This window comes from Nomascus leucogenys, chromosome X (assembly GCF_006542625.1).
Source record: "Nomascus leucogenys isolate Asia chromosome X, Asia_NLE_v1, whole genome shotgun sequence".
Lineage (NCBI taxonomy): Eukaryota > Metazoa > Chordata > Mammalia > Primates > Hylobatidae > Nomascus > Nomascus leucogenys.
This window is the reverse complement of record NC_044406.1, coordinates 34,814,331-34,833,647: the sequence shown is the minus strand read 5'-3', so window position 1 is coordinate 34,833,647 and position 19,317 is coordinate 34,814,331. Positions and strand designations below refer to the sequence as shown.

Sequence of the window (19,317 nt, the reverse complement as noted above, 5' to 3'; positions counted from 1 at the left end):
TAAGGAGGAGTCCTCCTTATTCTGTTGTTTGGAATAGTTTCAGAAGGAATGGTACCAGCTCCTCTTTGTATATCTGGTAGAATTTGACTGTGAATCTGTCTGGTCCTGGGCTTTTTAAATTGATGTTCTTGGACTTTTTTTTTTTAATTACTGCCTCAATTTCAGAATTTGTTACTGGTCTATTCAGGGTTTCTAATTCTTCCTGGTTTAGTCTTGAGAGGGTGCATGTGTCCAGGAATTTATCCGTTTCTTCTATGTTTTCCAGTTTATTTGCATAGAGTTGTTTATAGTATTCTCTGATGGTAATTTGTATTTCTGTGGAATCAGTGGTGATAGTCCCTTTATCATTTTTTATTATGTCTATTTGTTTCTTCTCAACTTTTTTCATTATTAGTCTATATACTGATCTATGTATTTTGTTAATCTTTTCAGAAAACCAGCTCCTGGAGTCATTGATTTTTTTGAAGGGTTTTTCATGTCTTGATCTCTTTCAGTTCTGCTCTGATCTTAGTTATTTTTTTAATTTTAAATAATATGTTATTTACATTATAGTATTGGCTTAAAAGAGACAATAATATAATTACACTGCTACATATTCATGAAAAATTATTTCATCAACAAAGCAGGATATTAAGCTGTAATGCGTACAACTTTTCATAATCATATATTTACTTAGTAGAAAAAAACTGGACTACTATAAACTAAAACATGTACAGTGGCTGTTCTTGTTTTGATTTATACTTTCTTTTGTTTATTGCTATGCTCTAAACTTTCTTTATATATATATTTTATTATACTTTAAGTTCTAGGGTACATGTGCACAATGTGCAGCTTTGTTACATATGTATACATTTGCCATGTTGGTGTGCTGCACCCATTAACTCATCATTTACAGTAGGTATATCTCCTAATGCTATCCCTCCCCCCCACACCCCACAAAAGGCCCCGGTGTGTGATGTTCCCCTTCCTGTGTCCAAGTGTTCTCATTGTTCAATTCCCACCTATGAGTGAGAACATACAGTGTTTGGTTTTCTATCCTTGCAATAGTTTGCTGAGAATTATGGTTTCCAGTTTCATCCATGTCCCTACAAAGGACATGAACTCATCCTTTTTATGGCTGCACAGTATTCCATGGTGTATATGTGCCACATTTTCTTAATCCAGTCTATCATTGTTGGACATTTGGGTTGGTTCCAAGTCTTTGCTATTGTGAATAGTGCCACAATAAACATAAATGTGCATGTGTCTTTATAGCAGCATGATTTATAATCCTTTGGGTATATACCCAGTAATGGGATGGCTGGGTCAAATGCTATTTCTAGTTTTAGATCCCTGAGGAATCACCACACTGTCTTCCACAATGGTTGAACAAGTTTACAGTCCCACCAACAGTGTAAAAGTGTACCTATTTCCCCACATCCTCTCCACCACCTGTCGTTTCCTGACTTTCTAATGATTGCCATGGTAACTGGCATGAAATGGTATCTCATTGTGGTTTTGATTTGCATTTCTCTTATGGCCAGTGATGATCAGCATTTTTTCATGTGTCTCTTGGCTGCATAAATGTCTTCTTTTGAGAAGTGTCTGTTCATATCCTTCGCCCACTTTTTGATGGGGTTGTTTGTTTTTTTCTTGTAAATTTGTCTGAGTTCTTCGTAGATTCTGGATATTAGCCCTTTGTCAGATGAGTAGATTGCAAAAACTTTCTCCCATTCCGAAGGTTGTCTGTTCACTCTGATGATAGTTTGTTTTGCTGTGCAGAAGTGCTTTAGTTTAATTAGATCTCATTTGTCAATTTTGGCTTTTGTTGCCATTGCTTTTGGTGTTTTAGACATGAAGTCCTTGCCCATGCCTATGTCCTGAATGGTATTGCCTAGGTTTTCTTCTAGGGTTTTTATGGTTTTAGGTCTAACATTTAAGTCTTTAATACATCTTGAATTAATTTTTATGTAAGGTGTAAGGAAGGGATCCAGTTTCAGCTTTCTACATATGGCTAGCCAGTTTTCCCAGCACCATTTATTAAATAGGGAATCCTTTCCCTATTGCTTGTTTCTGTCAGGTTTGTCAAAGATCAGATAGCTGTAGCTGTGTGATATTATTTCTGAGGGCTCTGTTCTGTTCCATTTGTCTATATCTCTGTTTTGGTACCAGTACCATGCTGTTTTGGTTACTGTAGCCTTGTAGTATAATTTGAAGTCAGGTAGTGTGATGCCTCCAGCTTTGTTCTTTTGGCTTAGGATTGACTTGGCAATGCGGGCTCTTTTTTGGTTCCATATGAACTTTCAATTAGTTTTTTCCAATTCTGTGAAGAAAGTCATTGGTAACTTGATGGAGATAGCACTGAATCTATAAATTACCTTGGGCAGTATGGCCATTTTCATGATATCGATTCTTCCTATCCATGAGCATGGAATGTTCTTCCATTTGTTGGTATCTTATTTCGTTGAGCAGTGGCTTGTAGTTGTCCTTGAAGAGGTCCTTCATATCCCCTGTAAGTTGGATTCCTAGGTATTTTATTCTCTTTGAAGCAATTGTGAGTGGGAGCTCACTCATGATTTGGCTCTCTGTATATCTGTTATTGGTGTATAAGAATGCTTGTGATTTTTGCACATTGATTTTGTATCCTGAGACTTTGCTGAAGTTGCTTATCAGCTTAAGGAGATTTTCAGTTGAGATGATGGGGTTTTCTAGATATACAGTCATGTCATCTACAAACAGGGACAATTTGACTTCCTCTTTTCCTAATTGAATACACTTTATTTCCTTCTCCTGCCTGATTGCCCTAGCCAGAACTTCCAACACTATGTTGAATAGGAGTAGTGAGAGAGGGCATCCCTGTCTTGTGCCAGTTTTCAAAGGGAATGCTTCCAGTTTTTGCCCATTCAGTATGATATTGGCTGTGGGTTTGTCATAAATAGCTCTTATTATTTTGAGATATGTCCCATCAATACCTAATTTACTGAGAGCTTTTAGCATGAAGGGTGGTTGAATTTTCTCAAAGGCTTTTTCTGCATCTATTGAGATAATCATGTGTTTTTTGTCTTTGGTTCTGTTTATATGTTGGATTACATTTATTGATTTGCGTATGTTAAACCAGCCTTGCATCCCAGGGATGAAGTCCACTTGATCATGGTCAATAAGCTTTTTGATGTGTTGCTAGATTCAGTTTGTCAGTATTCTATTGAGGATTTTTGCATCAATGTTCATCAGGGATATTGGTCTAAAATTCTCTTTTTTTGTTGTGTCTCTGTCAGGCTTTGGTATCAGGATGTTGCTGGCCTCATAAAATGAGGTCGGGAGGATACCCACTTTTTCTATTGATTGGAATAGTTTCAGAAGGAATGGTACCAGCTCCGCCTTGTGCCTCTGATAGAATTTGGTTGTAAATCTGTCTGGTCCTGCACTTTTTTTGGTTGGTAAGCTATTAAGTATTGCCTCAATTTCAGAGCCTGTTATTTGTCTATTCAGAGATTCAACTTCTTCCTGGTTTAGTCTTGGGAGGGTGTATCTGTTGAGGAATTTATCCATTTCTTCTAGATTTTCTAGTTTATTTGTGTAGAGGTGTTTGTAGTATTCTCTGATGGTACTTTGTATTTCTTTGGGATTGGTGGTGATCTCCCCTTTATAATTTTTTATTGCATCTATTTGATTCTTCACTCTTTTCTTCTTTATTGGTCTTGCTAGTGGTCTACCAATTTTGTTGATCTCTTCAAAAAACCAGCATCTGGATTCATTAATTTTTTGAAGGGTTTTTTGTGCCTCTATCTCCTTCAGTTCTGCTCTGATCTTAGCTGTTTCTTGCCTTCTGCTGGCTTTTGATTGTGTTTGCTCTTGCTCCTCTAGTTCTTTTAATTGTGATTTTAGGGTGTCAATTTTGGATCTTTCCTGCTTTCTCTTGTGGGCATTTAGTTCTATAAATTTCCCTCTACACACTGCTTTGAATGTGTCCCACAGATTCTAGTATGTTGTTTCTTTGTTTTCGTTGATTTCAAAGAACATCTTTATATCTGCCTTCATTTTGTTATGTAAGCAGTAGTCATTCAGGAGCAGGTTTTTCAGTTTCCATGTAGTTGAGTGGTTTTGTGTGAGTTTCTTAATCCTCAGTTCTAGTTTGATTGTACTGTGGTCTGAGAGACAGTTTGTTATAATTGCTGTTCTTTTACATTTGCTGAGGAATGCTTTACTTCCAACTATGTGGTCAATTTTGGAATAAGTGCAATGTGGTGCTGAGAAGAATATATATTCTGTTGATTTGGGGTGGAGAGTTCTATAGATGTCTATTAGGTCCTCTTCATGCAGAGCTGAGTTCAATTCCTGGATATCCTTTTTAACTTTGTGTCTCATGGATCTGTCTAATGTTGACAGTGGGGTGTTAAAATCTCCCATTATTATTGTGTGGGAGTCTCAGTCTCTTTGTAAGTCTCTAAGGACTTGCTTTATGAATCTGTGTGTTCCTGTATTGGTTGCATATATATTTAAGATAGTGTGCTCTTCTTGTTGAATTGACTCCTTTGCCATTCAGTACGTAATGGCCTTTGTCTCTTGATCTTTGTTGGTTTAAAGTCTCTTTTATCAGATACTAGGATTACAACCCCTGTCTTTTTTTGTTTTCCATTTGCTTGGTAGATCTTCCTCCATCCCTTTATTTTGAGCCTATCTGTGTCTCTGCACATGAGATGGATCTCCTGAATACAGCACACTGACAGGTCTTGACTCTTTACCCAATTTGCCAGTCTATGTCTTTTAATTGGAGTATTTAGCCCATTTATATTTAAGGTTAATATTGTTATATGTGAATTTCATCCTTTCATTATGATGTCAGCTGGTTGTTTCGCTCGTTAGTTGATGCAGTTTCTTCCTAGCATCGATGGTCTTTACAATTTGGCATGTTTTTGCAGTGGCTGGTACCAGTTGTTCCTTTCCATGTTTAGTGCTTCCTTCAGGATCTCTTTTAGGGCAGGCCTGGTGGTGACAAAATGTCTCAGCATTTGCTTGTCTGTAAAGTATTTTATTTGTCCTTCTCTTATGAAGCTTAGTTTGGCTGCATATGAAATTCTGGGTTGAAAATTCTTTTCTTTAAGAATGTTGAATATTGGCCCCCACTCTCTTCTGGCTTGTAGAGTTTCTGCTGAGAGATCTGCTGTTAGTCTAATGGGCTTCCCTTTTTGGGTAACCCAACCTTTCTCTCTGGCTGCCCTTAACATTTTTTCCTTCATTTCAACTTTGGTGAATCTGACAATTATGTGACTTGGAGTTGCTCTTCTCGAGGAGTATCTTTGTGGGGTTCTTGGTATTTCCTGAATTTGAATGTTGGCCTGCCTTGCTAGATTGGGGAAGTTCTCCTGGATAGTATCTTGCAGAGTGTTTTCCAACTTGGTTCCATTCTCCCCATCACTTTCAAGTACACCAATCAGACGTAGATTTGGTCTTTTCACATAGTCCCATATTTCTTGGAGGCTTTGTTCATTTCTTTTTACTCTTTTTTCTGTGAACTTCTCTTCTCACTTCATTTCATTCATTTCATCTTCAATCACTGACCCTTTCTTCCAGCTGATCGAATCGGCTACTGAAGCTTGTGCATTCATCCTGTATTTCTCATGCCAGGGGTTTCAGCTCCATCAGGTCATTTAAGGCCTTCTCTATATTGGTTAGTCTAGTCAGCCATTCGTCTAATCTTTTTTGAAGGTTTTTAACTTCTTTGCGATGGGTTTGAACTTGCTTCTTTAGCTCGGAGAAGTTTGATCATCTGAAGCCTTCTTCTCTCAACTCGTCAAAGTCATTCTCCGTCCAGCTTTGTTCTGTTGCTGGTGAGGAGCTGTGTTCCTTTGGAAGAGGAGAGGTGCTCTGATTTTTAGAGTTTTCAGTTTTTCTGCTCTGTTTTTTCACCATCTTTGTGGTTTTTTCTAGCTTTGGGTTTTGAAGATGGTGACGTACAGATGGGGTTTTGTTGTGGATGTCCTTTCTCTTTGTTAGTTTTCCTTCTAACAGACAGGACCCTCAGCTGCAGGTCTGTTGGAGTTTGCTGTAGGTCCACTCCAGACCCTGTTTGCCTGGGTATCAGCAGCGGAGGCTGCAGAACAGTGAATATTGCTGAACAGCAAATGTTGCTACCTGATTGTTCCTCTGGAAGTTTTGTTTTAGAGGGGTACCTGGCCATGTGAGGTGTCAGTCTGCCCCTCCTGAGGGGTGCTTCCCACTTAGACTACTCGTGGTTCAGGGACCCACTTGAGGAGGCAGTCTGTTCGTTCTCAGATCTCAAACTCTGTGCTGGGAGAACCAGTACTCTCTTCAAAGCTGTCAGACAGGGACATTTAAGTTTGCAGAGGTTTCTGCTTTCTTTTGTTCTGCTTTGCCTTGCCCCCAGTGGTGGAGTCTACAGAGGCAGGGAGGCCTCCTTGACTGCCATGGGCTCCACCCAGTTCGAGCTGCCTGGATGCTTTGTTTACCTACTCGAGGCTCAGCCATGGCAGGTGCCCATCCCCCAGCCTTGCTGCTGCCTTGCAGTTCAATCTCAAACTGCTGTGCTAGCAATGAGTGAGACTCCATGGCCATGGGACCCTCCAAGCTGGGAGTGGAATATAATCTCCTGGTGTGCCATTTGCTAAGACCATTGGAAAAGTGCAGTATTAAGGTGGTAGTGACTCGATTTTCCAGGTACCGTCTGTCACCGCTTTGCTTGGCTAGGAAAGGGAATTCCATGAACCCTTGCACTTCCTGAGTGAGGTGATGCCTTGCCCTGCTTCAGCTTATGCTTGGTGTGCTACGCCCACTGTCCTGCACCCACTGTCCAACAAGCCCCAGTGAGATGAACCTGGTACCTTAGTTGGAAGTGCAGAAATCACCCGTCTTCTGTGTCACTCACGCTGGGAGCTGTGGACTGGAGCTGTTCCTATTCAGCCATCTTGTAACTGCCCCCCCCGATCTCAGTTATTTCTTATCTTCTGTTAGCTTTTGAATTTGCTCCTGCTTCTCTAGTTCTTTTCATTGTTATGGTATGGTGTCAATTTTAGATCTTTCATGCTTTCACCTGTGGGCATTCAGTGCTATTAATTTTCCTCAGACACTGGTTTAAATGTGTCTTTGAGATTTCGGTAGGTTGTGTCTTTGTTCTCATTGGTTTCAAAAAACTTATTTATTTCTACCTTAATTTCGTTATTTACCCAGTAGTCATTCAGGAGCAGGTTGTTCAGTTTCCATGTAGTTGTGCTGTTTTTAGTGAGTTTCTTAATCCTGAGTTCTAATTTGATTTCACTGTGGTCTGAGAGACTATTTGTTTTCTATTTTTTGCATTTGCTGAGGAGTGTTTAACTTTCAATTATGTGGTTGATTTTAGAATAAGTGCTATGTGGTGCTGAGAAGAATGTATATTCTATTATTTTGTGGTGGTGAGATCTTCAGATATCCATTAGGTCTGCTTGGTCCAGAGCTGAGTTGAAGTCCTGAAAATCCTTGTTTATTTTCTGTGTCATTGATCTGTCTAATATAGACAGTGGGTGTTAAAGTCTCCCACTATCATTGTGTGGGAGTGTACATCTCTTGTAGGTTTCTAAGATCTTGTTTTGTGAACCTGGGTTCTCCTGTTTTGGGTGCATATATATTTACGATAGTTAGCTCTTCTTGTTGCATTGTTCCCTTTGCCATTATGTAATGCCCTTCTATGCCTTTTTTGATCTTTGTTGGTTTAACATCTGTTTTATCAAAGAATAGGATTGCAGGAAGGGAAATATCAGACACTGGGGACTGTTGTGGGGTGGGGGGTGGGGGGAAGGATAGCATTAGGGGATATACCTAATGCTAAATGACGAGTTAATGGGTGCAGCACACCAACATGGCACATGTATACATATGTAACAAACCTGCACATTGTGCACATGTACCCTAAAACTTAAAGTATAATAATAAAATTTTTTTAAAAAAGGATAGGATTGCAACCTCTGCTTTCTTTTGCTTTACACTTGCTTGGTAAATATTTCTCCATCCCTTTATTTTGAGCCTATGTGTGTCTTTGCACATGAGATGGGTCTTCTGAATACAGCACACCGATGGGTCTTGACTCTTTATCCCATTTGCCAGTCGGTGTCTTTTAATTGGGGCATTTAGCCCATTTATATTTAAGGTTAATATTGTTATGTGTGAAGTTGCTCCTGTCATTATGATGCCAGCTGGTTATTTTGCCCATTAGTTGATGCAGTTTCTTCATAGTGTTGATGGTCTTTACAATTTGGTATGTTTTTGCAGTGGCTGATACCGGTTTTTCCATTCCATATTTAGTGCGTCCTTCAGGAGCTCTTTTAAGGCAGGTTTGATGGTGACAAAGTTCCTCAGTATTTGTTTGTCTTTGAAGGATTTTATTTCTCCTTCTCTTATGAAGCTTAGTTTGTTTGGATGTGAAATTTTGGTTGAAAACCATTTTCTTTAAGAAAGTTGAATGTTTGCCCCCACTGTCTTTAGGCTCGTAGGGTTTCTGCAGATTAATCCATTGTTGGTCTGTTGGGCTTCCCTTTGTAGGTAACCTGACTTTTCTCTTTGGCTACTCATAACATTTTTTCCTTCATTTCAACCTTGGAGAATCTGGCAATTAGGTGTCTTGGGGTTGCTCTTCTTGAGGAGTATCTTAATGGTGTTTTCTGTATTTCCTGAATATGAATGTTGGCCTGTCTTGCTAGGTTGGGGAAGTTTTCCTGGATAATATCCTGAAGTGTGCTGTCTAACTTGGTTCCATTCTCCCCATCATCCTTAAGGATCCCAGTCAATCATAGGTTTGTTCTTTTCACATAGTCCCATATTTCTTGGAGGCTTTGTTTTCTTCCTTTTCACTCTTTTTATTTCTAATGTTGTAATCTTGCCTTATTTCAGTAAGGTGATTTTCAATCTCTGATATCCTTTCTTCCACTTGATCTATTTGGCTATTGTTAACTTGTGTATGCTTCACGAAGTTCTCATGCTGTCTTTTTCAGCTCCATCATGTCATTTATATCCTCTCTAAACTAGTTATTTTAGTTAGCATTTCCTGTAACCTTTTATCAAGGTTTTTAGCTTCCTTGCCTTGGGTTAGAACATGCTCATTTAGCTCAGAGGAGTTTATTATTACCCACATTCTGAAGCCTACTTCTGTCAATTTGTCAATCTCATTCTGTATCCAGTTTTGTGCCCTTGCTGGAGAGGAGTTGCAAACATTTGGAGGAGAAGAGGCATTCTGGTTTTTGGAATTTTCAGTGCTTTTGTGCTGTTTTTTTCCTCATCTTCAGTATTTATCTACCTTTGATCTTTGAAGCTGATAACCTTGGATGGGATTTTTGTGTGGGGTTCCTTTATGTTGATGTTGATGTTGTTGCTTTCTGTTTATTAGTTTTTCTTCTAACAGTCAGGCCTCTCTTCTACAGGTCTGCTGCAGTTTGCCAGAGGTCCAATCCAGACCCTGTTCTCCTGGGTATCACCAGTGGAGGCTGTAGAACAGCAAAGATTGCTGCCTGCTCCTTCCTCTGGAAGCTTCGTCCCAGAAAGGCACCAGCCTGATGACAGCTGGAGCTGTCTTGTATGAAGTGTCCTTTGACCCCTGTTGGGAGGTCTCTCCCAGTTGGGTGCACAAGGTCAGGGACCCAGTTGAGGTGGCATTCAGTCCCTTGGCAGAGCTGGTGCACTGTGCTGGGAGAATCCCTCTTGTCAGGATTAGCTGTTCTCTTCAGAGCCAGCAGGCCGGAATGATGAAATCCCCTGAAGCTGCTCCCACAGCTACTGCTTCCCCCAGATGCTCTGTCCCAGGGAGATGGTAGTTTTGTCTGTAAGCACCCGACTGGGGCTGTTACTTTTCCTTCAGGGATGCCCTACCCAGTGATACAGGGATGCAGTCTGGCCACAGCCACTTTGCTGTGCCCAGCCCAGACATCCCAGTCTCCTCAATGCTTTCAGGGGAAAACTGCCTACCAAATCCTCAGTAATGGTGAATGCCCTTCCCCCCATCAAGCTCAATTGTCCCAGGTCAATTTCAGACTGTTGTGCTGGCTGCATGAATTTCAAGCCAGTGGTTCTCAGCTTGCTGGGCTCCCTGGCAGTGGGACATGCTGAACAATACCACTAGGCTCCCTGGCTTCAGCCTCCTTTCCAGGAGAGTGAACAGTTGTGTCTCATTTGGGTTCCAGGTGCCACTGGAGTTCCAGCCACAACTGGGATATGGAAAAAGTACACCTGCAGCTATCTCAGTGCCAAAACAACCACCCCGTTTTGTGTTTGAAACTCAGGGCCCTGGTGGTGTAGGCACACAAGGGAATCTTCTGATCTGCAGATTGTGAAAACCATGGGAAAAGCATAGTAACCTCGCTGGGTATCACAGTCCCTCATAGCTTCCCTCGGCAGGGAGAGGGAGGTCCCCCAACTTCTTGTACTTCTTGGATGAGGCAATGCCCCACTCTGCTTCTGCTCGCCCTCCTCTGGGTTGGACCCACTGCCTAACCAGTCCCTATGAGATGAACTGGGTACCTCACTTGAAAATTCAGAAATCATCCACCTTCTGCATTGGTCTCACTGGGAGCTGCAGACCAGATCTGCTTGTATTCAGCCATCTTGGCTTCATTCCCTCAATTTTTTTTTTATTGCTTGTCTGGGAAATATTTTATTTCTCCTTCATTTTTGAAACAGTTTGGCAGGATATAAAATTTTTGGCAGCAGGTTTTTATTTTTTAAAGGAGTTAAAATAGCCCCCAGTCTCTTCTGAGTTTTGGGATTTTTACAGAGAATTCCACTCTTAGCCTGATTGGTTTTCTTTTATAGGTGCTTTGATTAATGCTGTCTTCTTTATTATTTACTTTAGATAGTCTGATCACTATATACCTTCATAATGTTTATTTTAAATAATATCTCACAGATGTTCTCTGAGTTTCTTGTACATGGATATCTTTCTAGCAAGATTAGCAAAATGTTCCTGAATTATTTCCTCACGTATATTTTCAAGGTTGTTTACATTTTTCTTCCTCTCTCTTAGAAATGCCAATATGTTATAGGTTTTGTTGCTTTACATAATCCCATATTTCACAAAGACTTTGTTCCATTTTTTTAATTTTTTTTATTTTTGTCTGACCAGTTTAGTTTGAGAGACTGATCTTCAATCTCTGAAATTCTTTCTTCTACTTGATCTAGTCTATTATTAAAGTGTTGAACTTTATTTTGAAATTCCTTAAGTGAATTTTTCATTTCCAGAAGTCCTGTTTGATTTTTTTAAAAAATATATTTATCTCTTCCTTCATATCCTGAATTGCCTTCATATTTTCTTTTTGGTTGGTTTTCAGTCTTGTCTTGGATCTTGTGGAGCATCCTGACAATCCACAGTTTGAATTCTTTATCTGTCATTTCTGAGTTTCCATTTTGGTTAAGGTCCATTGCTAGAAAGCTAGTTTGACTCTTGTTGGTATCACAACATTCAGCTTTTTCATGGTGCCAGATTTCTTATGCTGAGTTCTTCTCATCTGGAGGTATTGTCACTTACTTTTGAAATTATTTTTGTTCAGATGGTATTTGTTTTTCTTTCCCTATTTTTTCTTCCTCCCTCCTGAGAATGTTACTGTATAGTATTCTGGGTAGAGTCCTTGGCTTTGCTTCTATTTCCTGTGCACTTCTGGGGGCAACTTTTTTTTTTTTTTTTTTTTGAGACGGAGTTTCGCTCTTATTTCTCAGGCCAGAATGCAATGGCACACAATCAATCTCAGCTCGCCGCAAGCTCCACTTCCCGGGTTCAAGTGATTCTCCTGCCTCAGCCTCCCAAGTAGCTGGGATTACAGGCATGGGCATGTGCCACCACACCCAGCTAATTTTGTATTTTTAGTAGAGACGGGGTTTCTCCGTGTTGGTCAGGCTGCTCTCGAACTCCTGACCTCAGGTGATCCACCCATCTCGGACTCCCAAAGTGCTGGGATTACAGGCATGAGCCACTGCGCCCAGCCACTGACAACTTTTTTATTGGGCTATGCACTTTGACCTTCTGGCCAGGGGGTAGCACTTAAGGGTAAGACACAGATGTGGCATAAGCAGATGGGTATTTGATCTTTGTTTACTGTGAGGGGATCCCTGTTGTTTCACGTAATGAGCTAGATTGTGGTGATCCCAATGCTCTGAGCTTCCTTCTTTTTTTTTTTTTTTTTTTTTTATTATTATACTTTAGGGTTTTAGGGTACATGTGCACAATGTGCAGGTTTGTTACATATGTATCCATGTGCCATGTTGATTTCCTGCACCCATTAACTCGTCATTTAGTATTAGGTGTATCTCCTAATGCTGTCCCTCCCCCCTCCCCCCACCCCACAACAGTCCCCGGAGTGTGATGTTCCCCTTCCTGTGTCCATGAGTTCTCATTGTTCAATTCCCACCTATGAGTGAGAACATGCGGTGTTTGGTTTTTTGTCCTTGCGATAGTTTACTGAGAATGATGTTTTCCAGTTTCATCCATGTCCCTACAAAGGACACGAACTCATCATTTTTTATGGCTGCATAGTATTCCATGGTGTATATGTGCCACATTTTCTTAATCCAGTCTATCGTTGTTGGACATTTGGGTTGGTTCCAACTCTTTGCTATTGTGAATAGTGCCGCAATAAACATACGTGTGCATGTGTCTTTATAGCAGCATGATTTATAGTCCTTTGGGTATATACCCAGTAATGGGAGCTTCCTTCTTAACTGTGGCTGGGGAGGCACACCTGATCTGATTTGGACCCTTTGGCTTGCCTACAAATACTCCAATGATGAGCACAGGCACTAGTCCTGATAGGGGTGGCTGGGGGAACTCCTGGTACATACACTTAGGCCTCTGCTGGAAGTGAGGGGGTTGCACTGCCTCCATGTCCTAAATAGGCAGGAACACAATCTGTTCCCTTTTCACACCCTTGTTGTAGGGCTCATCATGTACACTTCAGATGCATGTTGTTGTCTCTCCAGGCCACAGTGTGTCTGAGAGCCAGGGAGAATGCCTCTCTTGCAACTCTCCATGGGGGTGTTTTTGAGGCAGAATATCTTTACTCACTCAACCCAAATACAGACAGCTTTATGGCTCACCTCTTCTTTGACATATTAATGTTGCTGCTTCATGTAAGGGAGAGGTCTGCCTTTCAGCCCATGTGGTGAGTGTCATTTGTGGTGGTGTGAGCTGGTTAAGTTAGTCTGACCTCAGATGCCAGGAGGACTGGATAGGTACTAGCTGTGTTAGACTGGGCTAGGTAGCTCCCCAGTCCCCAGGCCCCTTGATGGCCCATTGGATGGCATTTACGAGTCCTGAAGGGGCTGGACCTGGGTTGAGCCAGCCCAGAGTTCAGTGCTGTCTGTGTAATGGGGAGAGTTGGGTTGGTCCCTGGGTCACTGGCTGAACTCTCAGGCAGGTCAGGCAGACCAGTCAGGTGGTGGGAACCTGAGGGTGGATAACTGGACTGTGGTTACTGGGCTCTCCAAGGGGCTCTGGGCTGCAGCTGAAATATTCAGTTGGGGGCAAGCCAGCCATGCTGTGGACCTTTCACTGGGTAGAGCAAGTCCCCGAAGTTGGAAAAATGGAAACTGGAAGCTGTGAGGCACGTGGTACACCCACACTTTCCTCCTACAGATGCAGTGTTGGATTTTGTTGTGGGAGGCATGCACAGGTAGGTGCCAGGCCTCCCTACTCTCTCCCTGGCCCAGAGGTGGCAGGGACAAAGTTAGTGGCAGTGGTGGCTGCAAAATGGTTGGCAACAACCTCTGGGATTTGGGCTGTCAAAGAAATGCCAAGCCATGGCCACAGTCTTCAAGCAGGGGCAGGGGAAGTTGCACTGGTGACCTGGAGCCTGCAAACCCCATTTAGTGTGAAGCAGTGTAAGTGGGGAGTTGTGTGGCACACAGTAAACCTGTTGCTTCTTTGTACTTCAGCTGTAGTATCTGTGCTGAAGGCTGCAGAAGTGCCTAGCTTTCCCATTTCCTCCCTAGCCCAGGGGAAGGAGGGATGGCATAACTTCTGTTACTTAAACATTGGTTATTTTGATACTGTCCCATAATTCTCAGACCTTCTTCATTATTTTTTCTTTTATCTTTCTTTAACTACCTTACCTTTCCTTAAATATTTTTACTTATAACATTCCTTAACTACTTCTGAATTCATTATCAGTCATCTCATAGAGCTCTGTTTATTCAGGGCCCATAATTAGAGGTTTATTAGTTTATTTTTGTGATTTTTAAAAATTGTTTGTAATTTTTGTGTTCTTGTTTTGGTGCCTATTCATTTGGGTACATGGCCACCTCTTTCAGCCTTTGTAGGTGTTCTTTGGCAATGATAATCTTTCAGTATTTATTCTAACCTGGGATTTTGGGTGGACCAACTGATAGCAACCCTGGACAGCTGACCTTGCTCTTGGGTTCTCTAGTTGGGGTGAGCTGCTACCTGTAGTTTGAGGTTGAGTGGAATGGCAAGCTGTGCTTTGTAGTCTGATGAGACAACTAGCTGGGTTTTAATTTGGCAATGCTGATGGCTGTCCTTTGCAATCACCTCTGATCAAATTGCATTTCATGCTGCCTTCCCCAGCAAAACAGTACTGCTGTTTGGAATCCGTAGTCAGTCAGGGCCATGTGCTGGTGCTCTTAGGCTCAAGGAGGTCTCTGGGGTGACTGTTCAGCCACCTGGGACAAGACAGTTTAGGTACTTCCTTTCACAGATATTCATGGATCAGCACTTGCCTTCTGGCCTGAGGAAGCCTTAAAGAGAACATTAAGCGGCCAGGCGCGGTGGCTCATGCTTGTAATCCCAGCACTTTGGGAGGCCAAGGCGGGCAGATCACGAGGTCAGGAGATCGAGACCACGGTGAAACCCCGTCTCTACTAAAAAAAAAGTACAAAAAAATTAGCCGGGCGTGGTGGCGGGCGCCTGTAGTCTCAGCTACTCGGAGAGGCTGAGGCAGGAGAATGGCGTGAACCCAGGAGGCGGAGCTTGCAGTGAGCCGAGATTGCGCCACTGCACTCCAGCCTGGGCGACAGAGCGAAACTCCATCTCAAAAAAAAAAAAAAAAAAAAAAAGAGAACATTAAGCATTAGTGGGATTGTCATACAGTCAGTGGGGTTGAGTGGGGCCAGGTGCTCTCTTCCATGGATAATTACTGGCCTACAATTGCCTCCAAGCCTGGAAAAGGCTCAAGGAGAGAAGTGACATTACGTAAGGAAGCTGGCTAGGGACTTCAGCTAAGCAAACCCGTGGACTATGGTTCCTGCAGGGCAGTGCTGTTGGCTGTTTTCTATCATTTGGCACCTTCATTAACAAAAGTGAAGAGCCACTGCCAAAATCCGTGTGCTCATCATTGTGAGCCCCACCCCTTTTCTTTGTTTCTAACTAACCTCAGGTGCCCTAGCCCTGCTGGTACTCCCAATGTTTGTCATGGAGTGAGACAAGAGTGAGCTTCCTGTAAAGCACCTCACAATGACGAGGAAGCTGGCTATATGTTTACAACTCTCTTTTCCCCTGCAGAAACATGAGCCCAGGGGAGTCTTCTGTGGCACTGTTACAGCTTGAGAGAGGGTGATACGAAATGAAACCATTCCTCTTACCCTTTGAATGCAGCTGTTATCTGTTCTGTGGCTGGAGGGGCTATCTCCCAAATTCAGGGATATTCATGAAAGTATTCTTATCTGTGGTTAGTTGGTAGCTGGATTTATGTGAGGGGGACTGGAACTGCAAAACTCCTCCTATTCCATTATCTTGCTGACATCACTCTCTTTACTTTCCTCTCAATTTACTTTTAATAAAGGTTTCAAGACAGTTCAATGAAGAATTAATAGTCTTTTCATCAAATGGTTCTAGGACAACTGGATATCTACATGCAAAAGAATAAAGTTGGAGCCTTACCACACACACACCGTATACAAAAACTAATGCAAAATAAATAGGAGACCTAAATGTAAAAGCTAAAACTCTAATATTATTATAAGGAAACATGAGTACATCTTCACGACCTTGAGATAAAATGTTTCCTAGATACAGCTTCAAAAGCACAGGCAATAAAAGAAAGCATGATAAATTAGAATTTGCCAAAATTAAAAAAAAATCTATTTCAAAATATAGCTTCAATAAAGTAAAAAGGAAAGACACTGACCAGGGGCAAATATTTGCAAATTATATAACGACTGGGGATTTATATTCCAAATATATGAAAAATTCTTACAACTCAGTAATAAGATGATAACCCAACTTAAAATGCACAATGGATTTCAATAGATATTTCCCTAAAGAAAACATACTAATTGCCCATAAGTGCATGAGAGAATGGTCAATATAATTACTCATTAGGGAAATGCATATTAAAATCACAAGGAGTTATCATTGCACATTCACTAAAATAGTTATAAACAAAAAGGATAAGGGTTAATGAGCATGTGGAGTAACTGGAACCTTCATACATTTCTGGTAAGACTATTGTCAAATTGGTGCAGACTCTGGAAAACAATTTGGCATTTTCTTAAAATGTTAAATGTAAATTTGTCATAAGACTCAACTATTTCATTCATCTGTATATGTATATATATGCTCAAGAAATGAAAATAAATATTCATACAGACTTATAAACAAATGTGTAATTATATTGCTGATTTTTGCAGCATAATTAGTAATAGCCAAAAGTATTAGTCCAACTGTCCAGTAACTGGTGAATAGATAATCAAAATTTGGTATATTTATTCAATGGAATAGTCTTTGTCCATAAAAGAACCATTTATATAAACCTTGAAAACATTGTGCAGAGTGGAATAAATCACACACAAAATGTTACATATTATATAATGCAATTTCTAGAAAGTGTTCAGAATAGGAAATCTATACAGATAAAAGTTTAATTACTGGATACGGGGGATTGGGGAAATAGACAAATGGAGTGTAATTGCTAATTGGTATGGGGTTTTTGGGGTGGATGATAAAAATGTTCTCTACCTAGATTGTGGTGATGCTTGCACAATTCTGTAAATTTATTAGCAATCATTAAACTGTACATTTGAAATGAGGAATCTTATTTTATATAAATTATGCCGCAGTAAAGTTTTACAACAGCATGAATGAGGTAAATAATGACAAACCACAACTCTAGATTAGTGTGAGGTGATATTACAAAATGTTTATAGCTTAAAAGAAAATCCATATATTTAAGAGTATATTGTTCTACTTTATAATTTACTCTGATTTTTCTGAAAGTGCTATGGAAAACAAGTTAGAAATAACATCATAGGAAAGAACTTTAGGCTATTATTCACACTTTCTGCATTCAGATCTCAATTACAGCTTTTGCTAGCCAAGTGATCTTGGATGTGTTATATAACTTCTCTATACTTCAGTTATTTCATCAGAAAAGTAGTGATAATTAATAGCTTCTATATTATGAGCTTGTTGTGATGTCAAGTATTTTATACAGGTAAAGTTCCTAAATATTATTAAGTCCTAAGTAGATAGTAAATGATAATTATATGTTTTCACCTATTATCTTTATTATTGACAAAATAATTGAAGAAATACGTTTTCAGGAACAGGTCTTGATTTCTCACTTATTTTGTTTGTTTTCTTTAGGTGTCTTCAGTGCCCTGGGTTTGCCTGTGACCCAATGCCCACTGGGACTGAATGCCAAAGGACTCCCTCTAGGCATCCAGGTTGTGGCTGGACCCTTTAATGATCATCTGACCCTGGCTGTGGCCCAGTACTTGGAGAAAACTTTTGGGGGCTGGGTCTGTCCAGGAAAGTTTTAGGAGGACCTTCTGCAAGGTTAATATGTGTATGTGTGTGTGTTTGTGTGGTGGTGTTTCTATTAATTGTGTGAAATCAAGCACCAGCAGACAAGCAGAGAAACAACTGGGGAACGTATTGACTCATTTAGTTATTCTTTCTACTTTGATTTCCTTCTCTAACTGTTGGTCTTACCAAAATGGTATTATTTGCTTCTTGCTTTTATGTTACTGGAAAGTTAGGACATGTAAATGGGTAAGTGCAATAAAGTTTCCTAAATGCTGGAATCGTGTCTGCTTTGGGTACAGCAGGGAAATTAAAGAATGGAATGTCCAGTGCTAATGAGGGGATCTTAAGAAACTTTAGAGAAGAGATGTTGCTGAAACTGACAAATGGAGAGTTACGTGTTTTCCAGGCAGACCATTAAGTAAGGGAATTCCAGTCAGAAGAAGCTACAGTGAAGAAGGCAAGGACATGCTGCTGTAAGTTAGTATGGCTGGCGGGGAACTGGAGGGGGGTATATAAGTAATGAGACCATGGTAAGGAAAGCTCTTCCAATATCCCCCAAAAATGTTTTATAATTTTGTTCACTAAGAGATCCTAGAAGCAACAGGTCCTGGAACAACTATATATATATATATATAATCATATATATAATCATATATTATATATGATTATATATACTGATATTATATATTGATATCATATATTGATTATATATTGATATTATATATATGATTGTATATATTGATCATCATATATATGATTATATATAATATATCATATATATTCATATATATGAATGAATATATCATATATATCATATATATTCACATATATGAATGAACGTATCATATATATCATATATATTCACATATATGAATGAACGTATCATATATATTCACATATATGAATGAACGTATCATATATATCATATATATTCACATATATGAATGAACGTATCATATATTCACATATATGAATGAACGTATCATATATTCACATATATGTAGGAACGTATCATGCATGGTCACATATATGTAGGAACGTATCATACCATACATGGTCACATATATGTAGGAACGTATCATACATGGTCACATATATGTAGGAACGTATCATACATGGTCACATATATGTAGGAACGTATCATACATGGTCACATATATGTAGGAACGTATCATACATGGTCACATATATGTAGGAACGTATCATACATGGTCACATATATGTAGGAACGTATCATACATGGTCACATATATGTAGGAACGTATCATACATGGTCACATATATGTAGGAACGTATCATACATGGTCACATATATGTAGGAACGTATCATACATGGTCACATATATGTAGGAACGTATCATACATGGTCACATATATGTAGGAACGTATCATACATGGTCACATATATGTAGGAACGTATCATACATGGTCACATATATGTAGGAACGTATCATACATGGTCACATATATGTAGGAACGTATCATATATATTCATATATATGTATGAATGTATCATATATTCATACATATATATATTCATACATTCATATCATATATAGTCATACATAGCTCATCAATGGATCCTAAAACCACTGGATAAAAGTTTGAGAAAC

General features: G+C 40.0%; 1 protein-coding gene across 1 annotated transcript in view; it reads left to right on the top strand.

Moving 5' to 3' along the window:
* Positions 1-17,982, top strand: part of FAAH2 (fatty acid amide hydrolase 2) — a 218,276-nt gene extending 200,294 nt beyond the window's left edge. Inside the window, exon 11 of the mRNA XM_030806665.1 lies at positions 17,543-17,982. Within this exon, the coding sequence (XP_030662525.1) occupies positions 17,543-17,718 (176 nt within the window). The 3' untranslated portion in view covers positions 17,719-17,982. The remainder of the gene's footprint in view (positions 1-17,542) is intronic.
* Positions 17,983-19,317: the final 1,335 nt, after the last annotated feature.